The sequence below is a fragment of the Protopterus annectens genome, chromosome 1.part1 (assembly GCF_019279795.1).
Source record: "Protopterus annectens isolate FY-2018-M chromosome 1.part1, PAN1.0, whole genome shotgun sequence".
Taxonomy (NCBI): Eukaryota; Metazoa; Chordata; order Ceratodontiformes; family Protopteridae; genus Protopterus; species Protopterus annectens.
The window spans coordinates 725,146,315-725,172,185 of record NC_056726.1 but is presented as its reverse complement, the minus strand read 5'-3'; the positions used below and the strand labels follow the sequence as shown (position 1 = coordinate 725,172,185).

Genomic DNA, 25,871 nt, shown 5'->3' with positions numbered 1-25,871 from the left:
AAATAAAACACGTTGAAGGGACAGGTATGTTTCACAGAGCATTAGTTCTCTTATTCTATTCAAATGTGATATAGATGAATGGATGGTTAACCACAAATTCATCTGCAGTTTAGCACCCTTGCCCCTCACAGACAGGGTCAACATGTAAACGTTGCAACATATCCTTTTTCTGTCCATCTCTGTTATTTGTTCAGAAAATATAAGGGCTAAAAACTACCAAGTGAATGTAAGGCTAGGTTTCTTAGACCCCTTGTAAGTCAGTAGTCTAGAAAAGTACCTATGAGACTATGTGAAGCTGTAGAAGGCAAATACCTAATGTTCTGTTTCATTTTCCTGGTGGACCCCCCCAGAAGAAGACTGACCCAAAGAGGGGGTCTTCCCTGGGAATCAGGCTTTTTAAGGTGGTTTTATAATACAGTATTGTTTGCTCCTTCCTTTGAGACCAACAAGTGTGGTTTTCCCTTATCAAAAGAGAAAAATGAAGAGCTACACGGTTGTGCCTGTTGCCCAGTCCTCAGTGGCTTCTCAAGGAGCAATACCTGAGGGATCAAGGGAAATCAATGAGAGGAGTAATACAAGGTACCTGAATTACCCACAGCAAAGTTACTCATTGGCAGCTGAGGCAGTGAGGAGGCCAGCCTAATGACCAAATACTCCTATAAAGCTTTCTACTTACAGACGGGGAGAGAAGAACAGAACAGCCCAAAGCATTACTCATTGTCCAGTCGGAAAATGTGCCTAATAAGTGGGCAGCAGAGCCCTGAATAGTCAGTGAACCACCTGACATGAATTTTAAAGTTTTGAAGTAAAATTTTTTAACAACAACCCCCCAAAACCTGAACTCTAAGCCTCTGTCTTTATTTTTTCACAAAATAAAACAAGTTCTAGACACAAAAAATATTTTAAAATACAATTTCCCCAAACAGGGAACCCTGGCAAACGTTAATAATTGAAGTACAATTTTTAGGGCCAAACACATAAAACACTATTCCTAGCCTAACTACAGAATTTTATAAAGGAAAAAAAACATTTTTTATAAAGTGGAAGACTTCCTCAAAGGGGTACTTACCTGCTCTGTCTTGGTGAACTGCTAGCTGACAACTGATTAGTCAAAGGCACCAGGGAGAGCATGCTTCAATGGCAAGAATGATCTGAAGGCTTGGCACCCTAACCACCAACTTCATACTGCTCTCCTCAAACTCTTCAGCTATTAAGGCAAGCAATTGTCCTAAAACTTTGGAAGCTCACCGGTTGTCAGCCTTGGCAGGATATGACACATACCTTAAGCTACTGCAACAGTGATCTAATGATAAACATCTCCCTAGCTGGAAAAACTAATTCATTTTCATTACCTTATAAAACAGGTCTTAAGATAAATCAGTTTACTAAACAGTACAGGACAAGGTGAATCAGTACTGAACTGGCTGCCAAAGTCCTTAATTTGGCAAACCAAATACGCAATATGCATGCTTTCATAAGCTATCCTGCTAACTAATATTGAAGGTCATTTACTCATTCTTGGCAATCAGTACCTCAGACCTGCACCCTCTGATTAGTGTTTCCTCTCACCTCGATGCAAGGCTGTTTCACAACCTTTAAGTTGCCTCTCACAGTTTAACACTTGGCAGAATCATTCCTGAAAAACAGCTATGTTCTTTCACAGTTAAAGGTGCCTAACTTGGCTACAAAATATTCAATAACCCATAAGAGACAAACACAGCGAGCCAGTTGAGGTCCTTCATGTACAAATGAAGAATTTTTCCCTTTATATTCTGTAGACTCACTCAAGATGAATGGTTAAATGAAATGACAGCCTTATGTCATAGCCTGTTTTTTAAACTTTTAAGTTAATACACAGTGAAGACGTTATCTTGCCCAAAAAGTTGTGAGGCACTTTGTTTTATTATACACATTCCTTCAGGCTAGGATAGCAGTCAGTGTTTGCTGTTGCAAAGCTCCACCTAATTTCCCGGCAACTGTGTTAGTTTCTGAATCTTGGCTACTGCTGATTCTGAAACCAAGAAATTGAAAAAAAAAAATACTCTAATGGGTAACCAGTCACATTTCTTGAAAATCTGTCAGATGTTATGAGATCAAAGCTGTATTTGAACTTGAAACAAACGACTTGGTTATAATTTAAAGTTGGACGTCTAGCTGACAGAAAGGTCTAGGGGCAAAACAGAGATCCAGTTAGTTCAGGAGTCTGAACAGTGGTAGTACATGTCCACATTTAAAATGTCAGTGTCATCACCCCAATAATCCTCACAAGGTCATTTACCTGTGACCTTAGATCACAACAGTACTAATAGTATTATTCTATGTAGATTTGTGTCTGAAATCATAATGCAAACTATTACCAAGATTACTCAATTAATGTCACCACATCAGCTATGCAAAGATTGTCTCACTTAAGTAACTGTTTGGTGCTTCACCATCTTCACAAAACTGTTTACTTTACTTTCATGAATGGATTGACAAAGTCCACTACGTGTAGTATCTGTGCTGTACTGTCCAGGAATAATTCTTGAGTTGCATTCTTCTGACGGAACTTGTAATGTTCTTCCGGTAAAATTCGTAATCTTTCTGCTGCCTGAAAAAAAAAGGATTAGTATTTACATATATAGCTAGATAAAGAAACCTGAAACATTTCCTGTAGAATTTAATCCATGTAAAAGCAGTACTTAATGGAAACAGTTTGATAAACAGCTATGCATCTCAGTTTAAAACTCCAGACTTGCTGTCTCATCAGTTAGGAACAAGGAGGCCGAGCAAAAATACATCTTGAAATACTAAGACTAATGGTGCTTCTGGCATGAGGTATGTCAGGCAGAACAAAATATCTAATTATAACAACTAGTGCTACATGCCTAATAAGGACATTCTTCCTGACAAATATATTTTGCAGATGTCAGAAAACATCAGCAAATATACTGCTGAGAAACAGCTGTTTACATTTCATTGGGTATAAAACACATCAAAAATTAATGAAAACAAAAAGTCAACAGCTTTGGCTCACAACCAACTCTCTTAGCTGATAATGTGACTAAATGAATACTCTTACTTCCACTTACTTACATGCTAGGAGTTAAAATATGCAAAATGAAAGTACTGTAGAAGGCTTGCCCCCTCCCCCACCTTTAACACATCACTGACCCCCTGCTCAGCCATACAGAGATACAAGATATAGCAAATATATTCACTGCATCTCAGCATCTGGAAATTCAGTGTCCGTGATGCACAGACAGTGCACTAATTTGCTGGTGAATGTCTGACGATCATACCTCTCAACCTGGAGATATGAAAAATCTGGACAAAAGCCCATGAAAAGTAAGTACAACTGGTCAAAAACCGGGATATTAATTAGCATAACATTTGCATGCATAATAATATAACTCCATCCACTCCAGTAGAATTGTAGGATACCAGCATTAAAATAATTGTGAAAATGTTCTCCACTTTTAACATTAACTCTGAAAATACACATTCCATTGCCAGAAACTCCACCAGTTAAAGTACCTTACAACATATCCAAAAAATCTTAAAATAGTAGGTAACAGACATGTAAACAACACATTACATTCAACTTTCTAAGGTCGCCATTTGACATTGATCCGACGCTGGTCTCTGGACTATGACTCCATACAACAAAGATCAATTGAGTACAGAGCCACCCAACCAAGGAATGTGCTCATACTAGGCAAGCAGCGCATGTGTGATGACCAACACACCCTCCTCTAGTTCAAGACAGAAGAGGAGAGTGCTGCACGATGCTTGGCAGCCAATAGGGTAGGCGCAAGAATATAAATCTACCTGAATCTTGATTCCTGACCCAAGTGAAGATCTCACACATGTGGTAATTAAATAAGATCCCTAGAAGTAAATCCCCCAAGGAAGAGAAGGAACCCTTACCCATCCACTGGTTGACCAGTGTGTGAAGCCTGGACAGTCACAGGACCGCTAAACAGACTGAACTATAAGTAGCCAAATAATGAATGGTGAAGTTAACCATACTTAATAAAGGGGCAGAAATAATAGATATAGGAAGGATTAAAAATAATGAAAAAGAACCAAGCATCAACAATGTTACATTATAAGTGGGCACACAGTGAAATTCTTAACTTAAATGCATATCCGTAACTCTATCTTGGCTTGATTGGTTCTTCTGCTTGAACTGGCTAAAGAAATAAGTAGCATGAGCAATCACTGTGTATTCATTTATTGTCTGCCATCCACGATTCCTACTGATATACTTTCCCCATTCCCACGGAACAAGCAAAGTCAAAATAGGTGGAGTGAGACATCAGTTCAAGCAGAAGGGATCACCCCGTCACAATCAAGCACCCTGAAAGCTGGTAGCTGCAGGTCCCACTCCCAGCCCCCTTTTCATTCCACTTATAACAAACCACCATGCCTTTCAAAGTTTAGGCAACCGGTCAACCACTCTTAAGACACCCTCAATTCCTGCAAGGTGAGCATTTATGCACTGCTAAGTTTAGTATCCACATAAAAAGAACTACTCTACACCCACACCGTCTTCCAAGTTAGTCCTTTCATGTTTATCTGACTTATCTCTGAGACAACCTTCTTGTAATAGCAATTCCCATTCACAGAGAGCAATCTAATGGCTCCAACGGAAAGCTTTCTCTTGCATGAGTGGATCATGGACTGCACCAGGTGCCAAATCAATAAAAGGCTGTGGTTACTTACAGAGCTACCACTGCCGTGCCACACAAGGATCCTTTCAGGAGCCATCGAGGTATTTTCACAGAAGCAGCATCAGCATTCATGGCTCTTATTTTTGGGGCTGCCACTATGTACCATCAGCTGGCACTGGCAGGTTCAGCCATGTTTTGTTTTTCTTGTGGAGTTAGCTCATGGACCAACATGTTCATTTCCCCACCTCCTCCTGGCGCACCCACCTTCCATGATGTCCCATCTCAATGTTGCTTGGTTATTGGATGGCGCAGTGGTGCAGCAGTAGCATTGTCGCCTTATAGCAAGAGGTTCTCAGGTTTGATTCTCAGCTGGGGTGCCTTTTGTGTGGAGTCTGCATGTCCCTGCATTCATGTGGGTTTCCTCCGGGTGCTCCGGTTTCCTCCCACAGTTCAAAGACATGCAATATGGAGCATTTCTCCCTCGGCCTCCACTGAAAATTGGCTTTGGTCCAAGTCAGACTTTCCCTGTAAACAAATGTTAAATAAAAAAATTAACACTGTCCATTTCATGTCATGTAATTTTCAAGTTATTGGAGCCATACCTTTCAACTGTCCAGATTTTCACAGAACATCCAGATTTCTGCTTCACATTTTTGCTCTGCTCCTCATAAAATTTTTTCTTTTCTGAATTTTTTGTGGCAAATCAGTAAGGATTGAACTCACTAAATAATGGCAAGTATTCGAGTTTCAGACTTCATATTCTTCAGAAAATGCATGTTAACACAAGAACTTTTACTCTAGCAACTTTCTATGTTTATACGAGCAATATTTAAAATGTGTCCCTATTTGTGGGGCATTCCCCCCATTGTTTTTGTCTTTGTCCAGACTTTTTGTGCTAAGAGATTGAGAGCTATGATAGGATCCTCTTAACAAACAGCAAAAACTATCATTATATAAGGGGCAGGTGTGCGTGTCTCAGTCTCACTTTGCAGTCTGCAGAAGTTTGTTAGCTTCTGCTGTGCTACACCTCTGCCTACTGCTATTTCCATTCCCATCCTGTCCTAGTATATTGCCTATCCAGTAGTCCCCTTGTGACATCACTGATGTCTCACAGACAAGAACAAGTCGTTTCGACACAACATCCTCTCCGGTTCACATGTTGTGAGTTGACAACTGTTTTTTAGTTTAAGCCCATGCCAACAATGGGGGGAAAACGTCATGGTCAGACAAATTCCAACCTCCAACCCCCACCCCTACTCAGCCATTTACTTCAGACGTAAAACAATCTGGCCAACCTTAAGGATAATATTAGAAATCTCATTAAAAATATCACGCCACAGCACTAGAAAGTAGCCAAGATTGACTGTGGCAAAACTCCTCATCCTGATTACAGTCAATGACTTTAGATGTATTATCAATCCACCAAGCCCTGTCTTCTACCAATTCAGACAATACCCTCAGACATAAAAAATGTGGCATTAAACAACCTTTTTTAGTTTAAGCCTTCCACAAGCAATGCGTAATGACATCAGCATGTAAATGAAACAAAAAAATTGGGATTTGAAGGGGCCACTCAGGAATTCGTGGCACACTATTATTTTACCCGCAAAAACGTGAAATACCAAGGAATTCGGTAAGGTTGAGAGGTATGCTGACGATGAATCAAAGGAATAGGCAAGTATCCTTTTTAAGTGCACTGAAACTGTTACTGCACCCAAATAATCCTCTGGCTACATTTCAGTAAAGCAATAAGGATTTCCAACATAAAAACTAACTGCAAGACAGATCCATTTTTAATGGATCCACATTATCTTCTCAGAACTATATAGCAAATAACCCTGCACTTGGTTGCAAATGGATGAAAACACTCAGATTAGGTACACAAAACATCTACACAGATTCTGTGCTATAAAGTTTTCAAGCAAATGTAACACATGAATATCTAAGAAAGTGTTTGTTTCGGAGTAGCATTCCCCATGGAACTCTCCCCATACATGCCTTTATTATTCCCATTGTGACACCGCTCATGTCTTTAATATTCCCATTGTGACTGCTCACAATATTCCCATTGTGATGCTGCTGCAGCTCAGAGAAAGAGCTATCAGTAAACTATTACATACAACTGTCACACTCCATCTCTGAAGGGCTTTGACCTCAGAGGAAACTTACAAACATGCATAACTTTCAAGCCTTCTTAAATAGGTTAACGATACAAGCCCATATCAAGTACAGAAGGAAACAATCCTGCATAAACTGCAAGTGTTAAGAGCACACATAGCAAACTTGAAAGACTGAAACAATACTGATTTCATGAACTGCAGTTGTACCCTGACTTAGGAATGGGTCCACTCTTGTCATAGTATGAAAAGCCCTAAACACCTGCAAAAAATAATAAAGTGAGCAAATATACACGAACAGTTAAGGTCTCAAGCAAAAACAGCCTCCAGTATATGTGATGTGAACATTCCAGTACCAAGCAATGGAACAACACCCATTTTAAACAATGTCGCAACAGGAAAATTTATATCTTTCAACCCACAGCAGTGGGTGTCTTAAATGGAGATAATCAAAAATTTTAATTCAATATAATTGCCCATTAATTTTGATTAAAATACTGACACTGGATTACTTAAACTCAATGCTGGGGACCGTAACCTAATTAGACATAGAAAAGTTATCACTGTATTGCTTATTGCTGTTGCACAGAGCATTTTAATCCTTACACTTCCAGAATAAATAAAGCTGTAAACATTCTGAAAAAAAAAATCAAACATTTTTTCCAGGGTTCCTTGGTAACAGCTGAAATATTTCAGTTTAGGAACAGTAACTAACAAACAAGCAATCTAATTAGCATTAACAAGAAAGATGAGGGCCTATAAATATGGCAATATGAAAGATGCTGCATACAAATTATCTGTAGGTGGACTGTGAAATGAAACCATATGAACCCTTCTAAGTGAAATGGAAAAAATGCAGAAAAATCAGCAGAAATTGTATACCACTAATGCAGTCCCTAAAAAGTGTTAGGGTAGTCCAACCTTTTTTTTCTTTTTTTTTGTTAGTTAAGTTTAGTGAAGAATGTAGTTTTGCCAAATAAAATTGACAAAAACAGTAGTCAGTGCAAAGTGGAATTGTCTTGGTGATGCACAATATATACCCTGCATGAGGGGTGTGAGGAGCTCTATTCAAATACAAAATACTCCCCTCTCCATACCATTTCAGTCAATTTCATTTGGAGAAATGACATTTGAAAGGTATTTGGTAAAAGAATGGCTCCAATCAAAGTGCCATAATTTCAAGAAGTGAATTCACAACTAGTGATAATACAGACAGCTTGGAAACTGTTAGTAGACACAAAATTGCATGTGCACTTTATCTGTACATTCCTATGGAATGCACATTTATCTGTAAGTAGCAGGTAAAACAGACATGTTTATCAAAGTGTCTGGCTACTTTTAGTTATTTTGTTAAGTAATACTATTTTATTTAGGTCAAACATAAAAGTAATAACAGGAGAGCGCAAAATGGATTTGTCTGTCATTGTCCCCAGGTATCAATTATCAGCTGCCTCATAGTCAATCATGCCATCTGTTCCCCATCACAGGGGTGAGGGTCAACCAGGAAGTCGATCAGTCTGCCAGCCATCAATGTTTTTTTGTAATTATTGCCTAATGTTTCCCATAGCTTGCAAAGGAGTAATGTGCAATGGGCTGAGTGTGCTGGTCTTCCCTCACTTTTGCAAGGGAAATCAACAAGAAGCATCCTCTCTTTCCCTCAAGCATGGCAAATGGCTTTTCTGCTTTCCAGTGGAGAAACCATGCTTACTTATGTGCACGCCAACCCAACCTTCCCCAGTGAGAGGTGAAAAAGTCGCATCCCTGCACTCCCCTCCCGCTCTGCCTGTCTCCTTAAGTGCCAGGACTGCTATTAAAAATTTGGTTGCCTGAGTCACAATAGGGACACCATCCCTGTGTGTCATGGAGGCTGTCTAAGAGAGCTCCAAATGCACAAAAAAAATCTTAGATAAACAAGGCAGTTTTTAATTAAACAAAAGAAACTGGTGCAGCAGATGAATGGAAGGCTTACGCTGACCAAGAAGGCATTTGGTTACTGCTTGAGAAACTGAAGTGGACAGTTTGCTGTGAATGGGCTTCACAGTAACAAAAGACATGATTGCATCAAAGAGGGTACTGGTACACTTTGACCAAGCTATGCCTATATGACTTTCATGCAAAATTTCTCCATATATGTCTACACATACATACTTACGCACAAACATAAATGGGATCAGTTAAACTGATCAAACTGTGGTTTAGTTCACTTCAGCTTTTATTGCTGAATTAATTTGGTTGAGAAAAAAGTTGTCAATATTTGTGCAAGGGCACTATAATACTGATGTTGGGGAATACTTTTTCCTTCAGTATTATGTGATCTCGAAGTTAATATATTTAATTAGAAGGGAGTGTGGAAAGCCCCCGTGAAAAAATACTGTTTTTATTTGAAATTTCCAAGGCTATCTATCAGTACATGACCTGTGTGCTGACAATTTTTTTGCTGATTTTCTTTGTCAGTATTTTAGTTGTTGATGTTCACTTTCTATGCGAGTATATCCATATATATACACACACACACACACACACACACATATATATATATATATATATATATATATATATATATATATATGTATATATATATATATATATATATATATATATATATATATATGAATCTATGCGTATTTTGACATTTGCATTTGTTGACATCCAAAACACACTACAAAATGTTGAAAATGCAAATGCTGACCTGCTAGTATGCATATGCTGAGAAACATTAGTACATGGAAAATTGAAAAAAAATTAAAAGCATCATACATTTTGCAAGGGGGGGGGGAATCAATCTGCTTTCCCCCACCTCCTTCAAATTATCTATACTAACTCATCTCGCACAAAATTGCACTTAGCATAGGCTAGATTCAGCCTTATGGAATCTAGGCTGCCTTGTATCAGTGGAACACTAAAACCAGCTCTTCACTGAAGTACTGAAAGATATGAGGCATCTGCTGCTTCCAACTAATGCTAAGTGCCTGATTCTGTTCTTACATTGCACTTTTAATTAGTATTTGCATTCTACTGTCTTGAATTGTCAAAACTGTTTTTGGCCACATTTTACTGCATACTGTACTAGTTCGGCTGTAGCATAGCTCAGTTCCAGGCTGTTTCTGGGTCTGTTGTGTAACCTCTGAGCAGCAAATTCAAGCCATCTTTGTTGGAGTGGTCCTTTCTGCACCCTTGTGGGAGGAGAGTGCTTTCTCATGACCATCTAATTGAGGGTGATTGCACTAGATCTCAGAGAGTGTATCCTTATTTGCTAGTTTGAATTAAAAGGGTTATTCTTGTTTTACATAAGCCACGCATTTGCGCTTCTTGCATGTAGCGCTCCACTGTGTATTGCCCCATAGCAGCAGCTACCATTGGTGGCTATAGCAGCAAACCCTTTGCTTGTTAAATTTCCCTTAGCACTTTGCTTGTGGTCCTCCAGAGGTCTTTCGCAGATTTGCACTACTGTCACGTAGAACACTAAGTCTAACCTCAGAGGTTCCAACAAAACACCTCTCACCCACTAGACATTCCTAAGTGTGACCTCTCTTCCTGACCATATAAATTTACCTAAAACTATGGATGTCAGTTTCCTAGTTTCTCCAGCCGGCTTGGTCAATATGGGCATCCTGAGACAGTGCAGTAACTGCCTCATGTTCACAGACAACCCTTTGTTCCTAGACCATACAAACTCAAGATGTGAGATACGTCTATATTAAGAACCTTGAAACCATGCTCTCTCAGACACCGGTCAGTACATATGACGATCAGCGGTTTATCAGCATGCACACCTCACCTCATACCCCACCCAAACCCACAGCCCACATATCTACATATTTGGAGGTCTTCACCAGAAACATACCTGAACACCAGAGACCTCCCAAACACAAGCATGCTACACATAATACTTCCTCTGCAGAACACAATACACATAACAGCTCACATATCAGTGTCTCACCTGTCAAGCCCTTAAGGAAAAACTAAACACCAAACATATTAGTCATATGTGATTCCATCATGAGATACACAGATGTCCCTCTCACCAGGCTGGATAAGGAGAAGTTCGCGGTCAGCTGTCTGTCAGGTGCCAGGATCCACCATATCACACATGCACTCAAGCCTCTCAACAAGAGGTACTGTTATGACTCTGTCATAGTCCATGTTGGTGTGAATGACTTGAAACGTACCTCTCTGGACTATATGAAGAGATATGATTGAGCTCTTGGACTATGCATCTTAGGCTGGTATGTCCCTAACCTTAAGCAGCATTTTACCTTCACCTAGGATGATTCTTCAATACAAACAGAAAATGAATGACTTCAATAATTGCCTTAGTTTCTGGTGTCATTCCAAGGGGATACAGTATTTGTCAGCCTGGGATGACATGACAGACCTCGATGCTTCACCAGAGATGGTCTTCATCTGTTATCCCTCAGATTTCGGCTACTTGCCAAGGCCCTTGTCACCCCCATAGTGCCTTTTTTTAGGCAGTGTCTCAAGGACAAAATTCCCAATGTAAGAACTCCACCTAAGAACAACCCCAAGGTTTCGCTGCTAAATGCTAGGAACCTAAACATGAAACTGTATTCACTGGAAACGTTCCTCATCTTGGAAGACGTTGAGATTTGTACAGTCATGGAGACCTGGTTCAAGGCTGTGGACAGCACCCCAGCCATATCGGGCTACACTTCCTTCCACACATTCACACCACAAACTGAAGTTGTGAAAGCTAAAGGAGGTGGTGTATCAATATTCATTAAAGATTAATACACCTCCAGACTGGTTAGACAACATGATTCGTTGGAGATACTTCACGTGCAATTAACTGTTGGTAGGACACCTATTCAAGTCATTGCCAGCTACAGGACCTCCTCCATGAATCAGGACACCCATTTTTCCTATTTGGATCTACTTCAGTCTCTCAAGATACATCCAAACACCATGGATTTGGGCAACATTAACTACCCATTCACTAACTGGGAAAATTACTCATGCGGAAACTCACTTGCCCAAAGGTTCCTCGACTTCATTAGCTCCAATGACCTGGACCAGCTAACTGACACAAGGGGTGCCAATATCCAGGATCTGGTGCTTACCCATATGGGGGACCACCGTAGCACCCCCAGTTTGAAGTCTTCAAGTCTTCCCTGGTAAGATCTGACCATAAACAGTCTCATTCAAAATTGACACCTGACCCCCACCCCCACCCATAGCACAAACTAAAATAAAAAACTTCTCCAAAGCAGATTATGACCTTTTACAGGTTGGTATTAATAGCTTCACTGCACCTCCCTCCCTCCCTCAGATGGAAATGGCAACTATGCTGAGTTCTATACAAATGCTTTATACAAACACCTGAACAACTGCATTAGACTGGACCATACCTGATAAGACCAAAACAAGCTCCTCAAGGAAGAGCAAACCTGTCTGGTGGACAACTGCCATAAACATAGTTTACAATAAGAGGAAGAAATTGCTGTCTAAGAGTAAGAGGGAGCGAGCCCCAAACTGGAAACACTCCCTCATCAGCTTAAAGAAGCAAATAAGACTCCTTGTGAAGTCCTCCAAAGCTAACTACGAATCCAAATTAGCTTCCTCAGCTATGGACAACCATAAGGCGTTCCTTAGTTATATCAGACACCTAAAGGGAAAGGCTCAGATTTGTGCCGAACTGCTAGTAAATGATACCACATATACCGAGCCTGTGGACATTTCAAACCTGTAACCAAAATGCAAACAAATGCAAAGCGCACCCAATGGAGAGTCAAACAAGTTAAAATCCATTTTCATCCCTAACACAATGGTGACTTCTTCAGAAAAGAAGTGTGTGTCCCAAAATCATTTAAAAATACCTTGAATTATCATAATTGGCTGTTTTTTTAGACATTTTTTAGGTATTTTTTAAGCAAGTTGTTTTAAGACAAGAAAGATTTGTTTTTCTGCCCTTTGGCAGTTTGTGAGTGATTGAAATTAGAAAACCATGTGACATGTTAATACTTCAAATCATTGGTAGATTTTGAGCCAATTATGATAGTTTAAGGTATTTTTAAATGATGTTGGGACACGCACACTATGTATTCTGATGAAGTCCCCATTGTGTTAGGGACGAAAGCGCTCAATACTGTGTTTCTTTCTATGTATTAAAAAAGTGGATTTTAACCTGTTTGACTCTCCATTGGGTGCACTTTGCATTTTGTTGGCGTTTTGGTTACTGGTTTTCACGTTGTGCCTTCACAGTTGGTTTCGACATTGCTAACCTGTTAGCTGAGAGGCTCTGTGAAACTTCACTCCCCTTTCCCAACCACACTTACCCCAAGACATCCCTACCACCTGTCCTCTACCCCGTATTTCTAAAGAGTAGGTCATGAATGCCCTCTCTAAGGTCAAAAACAGCATCCATGGGCTCTGATACCATCCCAGGCTGCATGGGCTCAAACAAGAATTAGCAATGCCATGGGTACTCTTTTCAATCATAGTCTAAGCACCTATTTAATCCCAGCTGAATGGAAAAAGGCCACCATTATCCCCTTGCACAAAGGTGGTGCTTCCACTGACCCCGGGAATTAAAGACCTATTAGCCTGACTAGCCTTATCTGCAAGGCCATGGGGAGAATTATCATGGACCTTACCAAGAAAGGCATTGGTAACCTCCAAACACTTGACCCTACTAAATTTGGATTTGTCAAAGGGAGATCTTGCCTGTTAAACCTGGTGGACTTCTTTGAGACAGTCACCAAGGCCCTTGATGAGGGGAAATCTGTGCATACAGCCGACCTAGACTTAGCCAAAGCTTTTGACACTATCTCCTACTCAGGTATAATTGACAAACTCACCCAGCTAGGTATCAATATGTATATCATTAGATGGGATGCTAACTGGCTCACTGATAGAACCCATATAGTCAAAACAGAGGAATCCACCTCCAACAACATTCCTGTAACCAGTGGTATTCCATAGGGATCAGTCCTGGACCTCTACTGTTTGGAATCTATTTCTCTGAAATGCAAGCTAAAACTAAAGGTCTGTGCTTGGCAAAGTTTGCTGATGACTGCAAACTGAGAGCGGTCACAGAATCTCCAAATGTCAACATCCTACAAGAGGGTCATACACAAGCGAAACACTGGTGCCAAAGTCATGGCCTTAAATTCAATGCAAAAAAAATTATTATCATCCCTTTTGATAAGAGTGTTGTTCCTGCTAACTACCACATCAATAACAACACTCAAGTATGCACTTAGTGTCGACAGACCCTGGGCACACAGGATGACAGCAACCTTACCTTTGATCACCATGTCTCCACAGTGGTAAGAAGGGCATTCTATATTGCTCATTTCATAAATAAGGGCATTGCCTTCAGAAAAGAAGTTATAACCTCCCTGTACTCTTCCCTCATTTGGCCAATAAATGAGTAGAATAACCCTTTTGGTATGTACCTTTACAAGCACCTACAGCAATTGGAGAGACCACAAAGGCTTCTCACAAGGGAAATTCAAGGTCTTCAGCATCTTTCCTATAAGGATCATCTGAAATCACTGCAACTTTATTCTGTTTCATACAGACTATTCAGAGGCAATCACTGCCTTGCATACAAGGCAATCTATGACGCTGTTTTACTGGAAATACTGCATATCCGCAAGTCAAATGGTACATGGGTTACTCGCTCTAATGGCATTAACCTGGTATGTGACATTAATAGAACCTGCTGGAGGGACAGATGTCTCCCAGAGGTTGCCACACCTTTGGAACAGACTCCTGCTTCATGTTAAGCAGAGCACCTCATTGTCCATCTGCAAACGCAATCTGGATGATTGGATGGGCAACCGTAAATCTATCCCAAGGGTCCCACCTATGTCTCTCTTGGACAGGGATGATAGGTGCTGATTGTGGAAATAAGGGTAAAACTTGGCTAGGCTTGTAAGGGCCCTAGGGTCAGTTGCCCAGTAACCTTCTATGATCCTATGACACAAACATCTTACAAGAGGGTTCAACACAAATGACTGATGCCAAAAGTCACAAATTAAAACTTAATGCCAAGAAATGCATTAGAGTGTCTTTGGGGAAAACTACCACCCAGGCTAATAACTTCATTGATAAAATACCCCTGTGAGTTGACCCAGTAGTCAGGGATCAGTGGACATATGTAGAAAGTATTCTGGTCTTTAACCAACATGTGTCCAGTGTAGTACGGAAATCCTTCTATGTCGCCCAACTTATATGTAAGAGTCTGGCATCCAGGTCCAAGGAAGTCATAGTGCTACTTTATTCGGCTCTTATCAGACCCATCATTGAGTATAATGTCCTCTTCAGCATATACCTGACCAAACATAACACATATGCAACAGCTGGAATGCCCAAAAGGTTCCTTAGCATGAGGATCCAGGGTATAAATGCATTATTCTTGAGAAGTGTTGGGAGGGTGGCCTAATGGTTAAGGTTATTGCCTTACAAACACAAGGTGCAGGGTTTGAGTCTCACAAGGGATAATTGGCTAAGCTTAAAAATGGCTCGCAAGGGTAGTTAGCTTACTAATCTATGAACCTATTGTTCTATATGGATCACCTTAAGCCCTATCTCGATACTTGGTCTCCTACAGGTTACTGAGAAGCAGTCTATCACTGGCATACAAGGCATGCTCAGAGCCAGCTCTGATGGACCTTTTGCACATCCACAAAACAAACTGCATCAGAACCACCAGATCTGAGGATTTAAATTTTGCTTGTGAAATAACTAAGGCATGTTGGTGAGACAGCTACGTGTCTCAGAGGATTCCCATGCTCTGGAACAGGGTCCCCATCCATGTGAAGCAGAGTCTATCCTTAATCCTATTTAAGCATAATCTTCACCAATGGGGTCTATATTATAACATCGAAGTTTTAAAACTTCGAATGTTATAATATCAAACCCTTTAGAGCGAAAGTGGACAACAGCGAAGCCTCGGAACATCGACATTTTACCTAGGGTAAGATTTTGGTGGTCCGTTCCGTGGCTTCGCTATTTACAGCGCTGTGATGCGATGGTTATGGACCAGCTTTAGGGAAGTGAGCAAACGGAGATTACGGATTGGGTTCAGGTAAGTGTGGTGCAATGGCTACGGACCGGGTTAAGGTAAGTGGGCGAACGGACTGGGGTAAGGAGAGTGTGTGGTAGTTAGGGACTTTAGGGTTAGGGCGCGGGTGAGGTGAGTGTGCGGTAGTGACAGACTTTAGGGTTAGGGGCAGGTTAAGTGAGTTAGGGTTACGACACGAGTGAGGTGAGTGTGTGAGAGTTACGGACCTTAGGGTTAGGGTTTGGGTTAAGGTAAGTGGATAGATAGTACTGTATGTACAGTTTAGTGTAGGGTTAGATGTAGGATTTTAAGTGTATGTTTGTGAATTGCAGTTGTTTTGGTGTGCTTGTGTTGTGTGTGTGTGTGTGTTTCTTGGAACAGCGAATTTTTTCCCTGGGAAAAAATTCACTGTTCTGAGTGTTCAATGTTATGATTGTTCGACTGAAATGGGTCGACATTATAACATTCAAAATTTTGAGCGTTCAATGTTATAATATAGACCCCACCAATGGATGTGAATTCTGAAATTCACCCCGGGTCTGGCCCCCATAACTCTGATAGAGACAGGCAGACACAGTAATGCCCACACTGACCTACCACCATAACCTCTAGAAACTTCCCAGCATACCTTCTCCTAATAAATGCCCAGGACACAATTGGGTTAGGTTGCACCACTAGACTTATAAAGGCCTGGGTAGTCATGAGCATAATATACACCTATGAAGCTATGACAGTTTGAATGACAAATGAATATGCAGAATAATAGAAAGTAAGATGGGAAATGAGAAGTTCAGATTCATATCATGATGCAGCATAATCAACTTAACATCTGAAGCTAGAGATGAAGAAAGAGCCTAAATGGGCATTCCTGGACTTGGAGAAGGCATGTGACAAGGTTCCAAGAAAGTTAATTTGGGCAGTTCTGTGATGGTTTTCAGTCCTAGAAACACTGGTAAAATTAATGCAGGCTACGTACAATGACCCAATGACACAAGTATGAACAGAGTTCGGACTACAGGGTGATTCCCAATGGAAGTTAGTGCACATCAGGGTTCAACTCTATGCCCTCTCTGTTCATAGTGGTGACGGACTACATTATTAAACAGTTCACAGAGGACAGATCAACAAAGTTGCTGTATGCAGATGATGTGGCATTACAAGCAGACTCTGAACAGGAACTACAGCAAAAAAAAGGGGATGGAATGCAAAACCGCTGGCATATGGGATGAAACTGAATAAAGACAAGACAGTTGTCATGACACCAAATGAAGGAAATCAGAAGAAGATGAAAACCGAGATAGAAGGAAAAATAGTGGAACAAGTTAATAGTTTCAAGTACTTAGGAGGGGTAGTGGAGGAAACCTGAAAGAGGAGGTCAAAGCTAGAATCAGTGGGGCTACAGCCAACTTGCACAGAGTAGTAGTGTTTGACAGAAGAATGCCAAAGAAGCTGAAACATAAGGTGTATAACACAGCAGTACAACCTGCACTTCTGTATGGTACAGAAATCTGGGCAGTGAAGCCAGTGCAGGTGATGAAACTAGAAGCAATGGAGATCAAGTGCCTGAGACATTCTGTGGGATGCACACTGCTGGACAGGTGGCATTAGTGGAGATTCTAAAGCAGCTTCATTTACAGAGGAGATCAAATAACTGATTGGTGATTCAGGTACATGTTCAGAAAAGCAAAAGATGATTTAGGTAGAAGAGGATTTGGGGACAAAAGAAGAAGGCAAGAGGAAATGAAGATTTCCAGCAAAGAGATGGATGGATCGAGTTACAGACCTGTGACAGTCAGTCATGACTGCAGAAGGTAGGTGAGTTGCATTCAAGAGTGGCAACAAGTCACACAACACCCCAACACCATGTATAAAAATGGGAAAAAGGGATTGATGAAGATTATGACAATGATAAATGCTGATTAGGTCAGATGTCAGTACAGCATATGTCCATAGTGGCTGAACTGGTCACTAGCAGCATGAATATTCACAAAGAGCGATTCAAAATGACCATATCTTGTCCAAAGTGTAAAAAATGGTAGTAAACAGATGGCCTAAAAGTGGTAATTTAATATCCTGATTTTCAGCTGGAAATAACAGCTGTCTGCCTGAGCACCTTATACGTGTCTTTCCCAGGGCCAGGGACGTTCATCTCAACACTCCCTGAGGGGGAGGCATGGTCCATGAACTGGAGTGTAGCCCTCAGACAATTACAATTTGGACATAAAGGAGGAAGAGGAAGGCGGGAGAAGACAGTAGGTCATAACAAAAACAATGCCTCACCATCCTGGAAGCAGTTGCCAGCAAGGGCCCCCCTCCCTGGAGACCCTTTTTGCCCCAGCCCAAAAGAAGTGTTGTGAGTCCAGGGATCAAAGGAAGAGTTGGTAGACCCAGCAATGGATGACGGCACTGATATAATGACTGGAAAGTAAGAAGCAAAAGGGGGAGGGCACAAAAAAAGAAAAAAAGAGTCAAAGAAAAAAACAAAACATGAGGAGCAAAGGCTGAAAATTAAGGATTAGTTGGATTTTAAATGCAATTCTAACTCAGAGCAGTAGCTAAGGAAATTTGTGCCTGGATGGAACCTCCTCAAATCTACTTATTTACTGCAAACTGACTTATTTTTAATAATTTAAACAGCAACAGTTAAGTGAGTGAACAGCAATATCAATATAAATCAAATTCCTGCTATCGAAAATGTTGCTACTTTACTTGTGCATAGCTAATCACGCCCCTAACAGATTGTGCCTATGGCAGCCACCCTCTTTATCCTACCATAGCTGCTGGTCTGTTCTAGTTCACTTAAAAAGTTAATAGAATAGCACGTTTTGCACCAACCCAAACATTTTCTGAAGAATATGAAGAATGAAACTGTAATACTTGTAATTATTAACTGACTGTAATCCTCGGTCTGTCTCAACTTTGCTGCTAAAGAATTCTGTACAAAGCCAAAAATAACAAGGACCCAAAATCAGGGCAGGTGTTTTAAGTATTACTCTAATTCATTTAAAAGTTAACAGAACAACAGACTTTGAATCCACATGCATTTTGTGAAGAATTCTGTACAAAGCCAAAAATAACAAGGACACCAAATCAGGTTAAGTGTTTGAGCATTACTCTAATTCATTTAAAAATTAATAGAACAACAGGCTTTGAATCAAAATGCATTTTCTGAATAATTCAAAGTATGAAACTGTAATGCCTGGTAATATTCATTGACTGTATTCTTCAATGATTTATCAAAAAGACAAACCTTTTAGGATAGGAAAAAAGCTAAGAATATGAGGCAAAAATTGTATTTATTTCACATCTGTTTACTGGGAAAGTTAGACTGGACACAGGTCCATTTTCAGCAGAGGCCCGGGGAGAAAAGCTCCTAATTCAACATATAACTTGTTCACTTAACAGTTTTGTTTACATAAGCAAATTGTTTATATAAGACAATTTGGGTTACAATGAAAACGTGTTCAGTAGTGTGGAAGTCTGTAACAGTGTAAAAGCTAGCTACATTTACTTTCAGTATTGAAAATTCAGAGTTATAGAAATGTCTAAATGGTATACATTATGAATTAATACATATTTAGTCTACTATAGAAATTCACAGGATCTCAAGAGTAAAGAAAGTATTACAAATAGTATTATAATTCAGCTGGTCTACCCACCATCTCCCCCAAGAAACGATCATCTTAGGTGATTTCAATATTGACTGGCAATCCTGTTCTGGCAACAATCCAACCCATCATGTACACCTTCATGGCTTCACCCAACTAGTCCAGTCACCAACAAGAACTAAAAAAAGCCAGCAAGCACACTACTGGGGGATGATACTAGTCAGTCCCCAGTCCCATAGTATATCATAACAGGCTCAGTGATCACTCCCCCTCATTGATCACTCCAACATTCCTGTAAAAAAATACCTGTACCAAGCTAAAGTCATGTATCAAATCAAACAAAAAAAAAACAACTTAACTCTCAACCTATCCTCATCTCTCAGGCATGCTCTAAAATGCTCTCTGGTCTCTCTAAAAAGTACCTTTTGACCTTTTACCTTGAATTTTAATTACCCATACCCTGTACATCCTCCCTTACCCAAAGCCAGAACCCCTCCATGGCTGCAACCAAAGCACAGCAAACCCCAAACAAAACAGAAAACCACTAGGTAAAATAAAAAAAACCCCAAAACCAAGAGCACTGGCTAAAACCAAAACCAAAGAAGACTAAAACAAAAACAAAAACTAATAACAAATATTAAAATCAAAAGCTAATAGAAGCGCCCAAAATTCCAATACACCAGTCTGCCCTAGACCTCCACACAACACAGCCCTCCAACCTCCCCAAGTCCTCCATCCTCCTCCTAACATCCTCCTCCAATTTCAATCCTCCCTCCTCCTCCACACCATCACTCTTCACCCAAACCTCCCTCATTCAAGACACACTTCACCCAACCCCCCTCCCTTCCTATCACTGGCTAAACTCCCTCACCCCCCTCCTCTCCAACACCTACAACTACATAAAAACTTCCAACTAAACTTCTACCTCACAACCCTCCACCTAAACAAACCAAACCAAACCTCCCAAGTGAATACCTTACCAGCTCTGTTGGCAGACAACCTCCCTAGTGAATAATGTCTTCTACAATGTATCCATCACTCCCACAATGTCCTCAGTCAAGTGATAACTCCCATATAATTCCCTTCCCCACAAAGACTAAATCCTCTGCATAATAATTCCCTCTCCCCAACACTCTTCTCTCTCCACTCTCACCTACCTCCTCTCCCACACTCCTCACCAAACAACACACTCCTCTCCTCACTAACAACCTCCTTTCCGAACACTAGCACCACCACTGCCTTACTCTCCTTTACTAACACTATATGGTCTCCTTTGAACAATGGCTCTCTCCACTGCCTACAGCATAACCTCTAATCTCCTACTTCCTCTTACCTATCTAAACCTCAGTACATTCGTATACACAATCACTCACTTCTTGTAATTTCTAACCTACTTCTCCTCAACATCTATCAATCCACACACAACAGTTACCTTCTGTCCTCAGTCAACAATCCGTTGTATGGCAGAATCACCTGACATTCAACTTACACCTGTACCATAGGGTTCCCCAATTTGATCCATCCTTGGACCCCTACTTTTTCTGTTTACAACCAATAATCCCCTCTGCCAGCCCCTACACCACACACTCAACCTCATTACACTCAACCAAGCCTCTGTCAAAAACATGGTGATCCAACCCAAAAGCATTCACTCCACAACCAAAATCTGCTCAGTTATCTCACTCCAACTATGACAACACCAAACAACAACTTACTTAACATCAACACCAACAAAGTTAAACATAACAATTTCACTCTAACCAAACTCAACTAAAACAACATACTCCAAAAAAAAAAAACAAAACCAAACAACTCCAAACACACAACTAAACAATTAAGAAAAATTTAGAGCATTATAAAGAAAAATTTGACCACCAAAACTAAAAACCTAATTATAATAGAAAACCACACAATCACCAATCAAAGCAAGGCCTCTTTTAGTAAAAAAAAGGAAAGCTAATATCACAAAACAAATTACCTCCTCACCACACCCAAAAAAACCACCAACAGTATATATGCCATAGGACCAACTAACAAAATAAATCTCTGAGATCTACAAACAAAAATCCATAGTCAAGACACAACATCCTACCATAGTCACTGAATTGGAACTCCTAGTCACAACACAGTATCACTGGCTGGCTCTCCATACTGCACTCCACTCAACTCACTGTCACACAAACTGAAAGATCCCCCCACCTAATATCAAGCCAGCCTCACTAGACCACCCAACACAATCACCAACCAAAACCACTGCATACAACCACTCTCCTCTCACTCCAAAACATTCCATTATCCTAAGATCCCTGGACCAAATTCCCTTGCTGACCACTACCTCTCTCATCATGCCCCAACAATCCTGCTTACTCTTCAAACCATCATTAAGCCCCTTGAACTACTTTGTTCACTCCCACCCTTAATTACCTCCGCACCATCCCCATACTGCCCTTGCAACTCATACTCTAAAACTATCTTGTGACCCATCCAACTACTACCTTTCTTTCACCTCCACTAACTCAAGTTACTACCTTTCTTTCACCTACATTTACCACCTCCTGTTATGATACTTTTACAAATAAAGATTGTTGTATACTATAAATACTGTACTTCATTCTCCAATGTATTGTGTTCTTGTAATGTACTATTGTTCAAAAATAAATAATCCATAAATGTAACTATGTGTTTATTACCATGTGTAAAAATGTCTCAGTAAGATTATTTAAAAAAATAATAAAGGCGAGCAACAAGTAATGAAGAAGAGGTGAGAAGGAAAAAGGAGGTAGATTACAGGGGAAGTAAAGTACTAAGTAGAGGGGGATGGTTGAGATTAGTGGGTAATAATGGATTAGCCTGGGTTCTGCAAAATTAGGGAAAGCTGAGAGGTATACATGAAGTCTATTTGAGCTATTTAGTAACTGCAACACAAGTCAAAGAAGCACCTCTACTTAAGTGTATAGGTGGGGAGTTGTCACATTTCACAAGCTGAAAACTAAAGGATATTACTGGAAAGATGGGTAGTGGAGGACAGAAGCTGCCTGAGACTGAAGTCTGCAAGCGGATTTGCTTCAGTGAAGTGAACCAGTTCTGGATGGTGAGTTCGGGGTGGGAGGATGCTGTCTCTTGTTGTGGTGCAGTCAGCATTTCTATAAAACAGGAGTAAGCTGGTATGACTCATCCCTTCTTGTTTTATCAGCATTTTGTGCTTCCTCTGTATGCACAGCAAGATGCCAAGGTCCAGCACTGCTACATTAAAACAGCTCCCATGAATTAGGTAATGGAAATGAGTTATTGTAGGATTTCACCAAAAGGTCAGTACACTTTGCATTGCGCATCCATCATCTATCCATCCATCCTTTCCTGACTGGTTTAGTACCACTAGGCCAGTGGCATCTTTCAGGAAAAACCTGAGGTGGTATTTATACTTACTAGGGGAAAATGGTCAGGTTAAAACTGCTAAATGGCACAGTGGTACACATGAAAGGCTGTTAGGACTGTGAACAGAGACTGAACAGTGTTTTGTTTTAGCAGGACTGGCCTTATAATGGGTGCAGATTCTTGTACTGCTTGTTATAATAGCTGCCATAACGGGCATTATTATAGCAATAAAAGACTCTGCACTCATGAAAATGCTTAGTCCTCCTAAATTCTCAACATTGGATTAAAATCAACAATTCTTGTTTGTATTCTTGGATAATATTAAAAGTAGAACAGTTAATGTGGCTGCAACATTTTTTGTTCTTATTAACTATATTTTTAATATTTTGCTGTGCATTTTGCTGATGTCATCGAGGTGATTTTAATCTATTATGTTATCTATTGTAAAATAAATATTCACTAAAATGTGCTTTCCTTAAAAAGCAGGCATAAACCTTTGTCTGGATCTGTCTGTTTTAAAGAAAAACATTTTTCATAGTGTGTGTGTGTGCGTGTGTGTGTGTACACATGTGTGTGCATGTGTGAGTGAGTGAGTGAGTGAGTAAAGGAGGGAGGGAGTCGGTGTTTTCTTTTTTTTGGTGAGTGGGAGGGACATCTCTGATCTATCCTTCAGTTGGTACGAGAGTTCATCCTCCATAGTCTGACAGAATATCCTGTGATGAGAACTTGTGCTGCTCTGGAGAAATGAATTGCTGACAGCTTTGATTTTTTACTATACTTAAGACCTACATGGCTTTGGGGTCTTACTGTGTCTAAGATGCTGTGATATGACTGCTGACTTGAGGTGTTATTTGTTATAATATGTACAGGAGGCTCATAGAATGTTTTACTGTTGTAATACTATTTTATGCGGTAAAGTTTTATAATATTTATAAAATCGACTGATTACTGTTTACATTCTCCTGGGTTTGATTGAATGTATGCTAACAGGATACTTCACTGTAACAAGCAGCTCCTTATTGAAATGCCAGCACTCCTAATGCTAAGTGCAGACAGACTAAGAAAAAAAAAAGACCAAAGCTGCAGGATAAGAGTGAATCTCAAACATCTCTCTTCTCTATTAAACTTTTTTTTTTTTTTTTGCAAGGGGGCAACAAGCCCCACTGCAACCCCAAAGTATGTGTGTGTGGGGGGGGGACCCACACACCCCCATACTTATATATACCAACTCCGAGATCACCACACCTTAGAAAAAGGGAATATTCCAAGAAATGGCCATCTTGAACATGGTATATACAAGTCAGTTTTTTTAGTTTTTCAGTCTCTGTATTTTGGGACATACTCATGTGGGTCCCAGATTTCAAATGGTTACCATAACAAGTACACTGTTACAACAGAAAGAGAGGACTGCTTGCAAATGTAGCCATTCTATCAAGACTGATTTAATGGGATTGCATTTCTTCAGCCAGAACAAATGTCATGTGCTGCTGTGCAGTTAGTTATGATAATGTTTACTCTGGCTGATGCAGAGTGTGAGTAGATGGTTATTGTGCAGGCCCAGCATGGCCAAGTATAGAGAATGGATATGACCAGTATGACTGTACCTCTGTGTGTGCAGCTGTCATGCTGAGGCACTGAAGCTCATCAGTGCTTTTTACTGCTATCTGTATGAACTGACTGTGACTGGCCATGGTGCAGACTGGATGCAGTGATGTACTGCAGAGTCTTCTCAAAATGCAAGTCAAATCTGATGGCAAAGGCTAAATGCAAACAAAAGTTCAAAGTGGTAGCATTCAACAAAAAAATCTGCACCTGCCTTGTATATTACAAACAGTACTCCTCTTTAGACAGATAAAGACATAAGAGACCTAGATACTTATGTGAACCACTCTCATTCAACTGTGTTTCTAACACAGACTGGAAATCCATCTATCTGGTACCTTGGAAAAGGGAATATCATCAAATATCAAAGAAGTTATCCTATCACTGTATTCTTCCCTTATCAGATTCATGACTGAACACAATGCCAGCTCCCACACACACCACCAGGTGTGCACATGTCCAAACTTGTTTCTCAACTGAAAAGGCCTCAAAGATTTCTAACCATGAAAACTAAAGATTATATATCCTTCAAATACACTTTGTTGTTGCGTCTTTCGGCTTTTCCTGGTTAGGGGTCGCCACAGCGGTACTCCGGTCCGCTAATGATTGGTAGTTGATTTTTACGTGCAGTGTTACCAGCCCTGACGCACAACCTTCATGTATCCACGCAGAAGACGCTCTAGCTGAGAATCGAACCGGACAGCGTCTTACTGTGAGGCGACAAATACACTAATAGGTTATTATGAGTCTAATAAAAGACCCAGTCCTACTACACTTCCTATTTCTTCACAAAACGTATGGCTCTACAAACATCTGCACTAAGGACCTAAATCTATACCAATAGATAAAGACTTGCTTGATGGATTGGTTCCCAACGCAAAGTATTTCTAAGCAATGGAATATGTTATCACTACAGATCAAAGTACTACATTGGCTACCTTTAAGGTTCATCCTTGGACCAATCCTCCTACCTGGTTAACAAATCAAATAAAAATAAATCAATAGAAAATAATTCAGCTTGCACAACATACTTGAGACTGATTGCTCTGTAACTATGGGGTTCTGTAGATGGCCTGCTGTTGACTGGAACCAAAATGGCCTGCTTCCAGTTATCAGTGGCATAGCCAGTTTTTAACGGTCTGTTAAGATGTGTTTAAGGAGGAATACTGGACTATTTCTATATGTAAAATTTAGACTTCCCGGTATCCAATCTGATTCCATGGAACTAGTGTTTGTGACATTACGGAAAGTAAAGGTAAACATCTTGGATGTAATTTCAGATGGAATCATGTTACACTGAGGAAGAATGGCTAGAGTTTAATTCTGTGGCCTGAAGTTTGCCTCAGTCCCCTGCCTGTACCCCACCCTGCATTTGTGTGCAAGCCTGTAACTACTGGGTCCATTTTTGGTGATGGTTCTAGCACCATTGATAAGGGATGTTGGCAACAATCTGGTCATACATTCACAGGAAATCAACGGCAGATGA

General features: G+C 40.3%; 1 protein-coding gene across 1 annotated transcript in view; it reads right to left on the bottom strand.

Moving 5' to 3' along the window:
* Positions 1-1,728: 1,728 nt before the first annotated feature.
* The window catches only part of GALT (galactose-1-phosphate uridylyltransferase), a 1,193,614-nt gene continuing 1,169,471 nt past the window's right edge, over positions 1,729-25,871 (bottom strand). Inside the window, exon 11 of the mRNA XM_044087230.1 lies at positions 1,729-2,590. Coding sequence (XP_043943165.1) covers positions 2,450-2,590 — 141 coding nt within the window. The 3' untranslated portion in view covers positions 1,729-2,449. The remainder of the gene's footprint in view (positions 2,591-25,871) is intronic.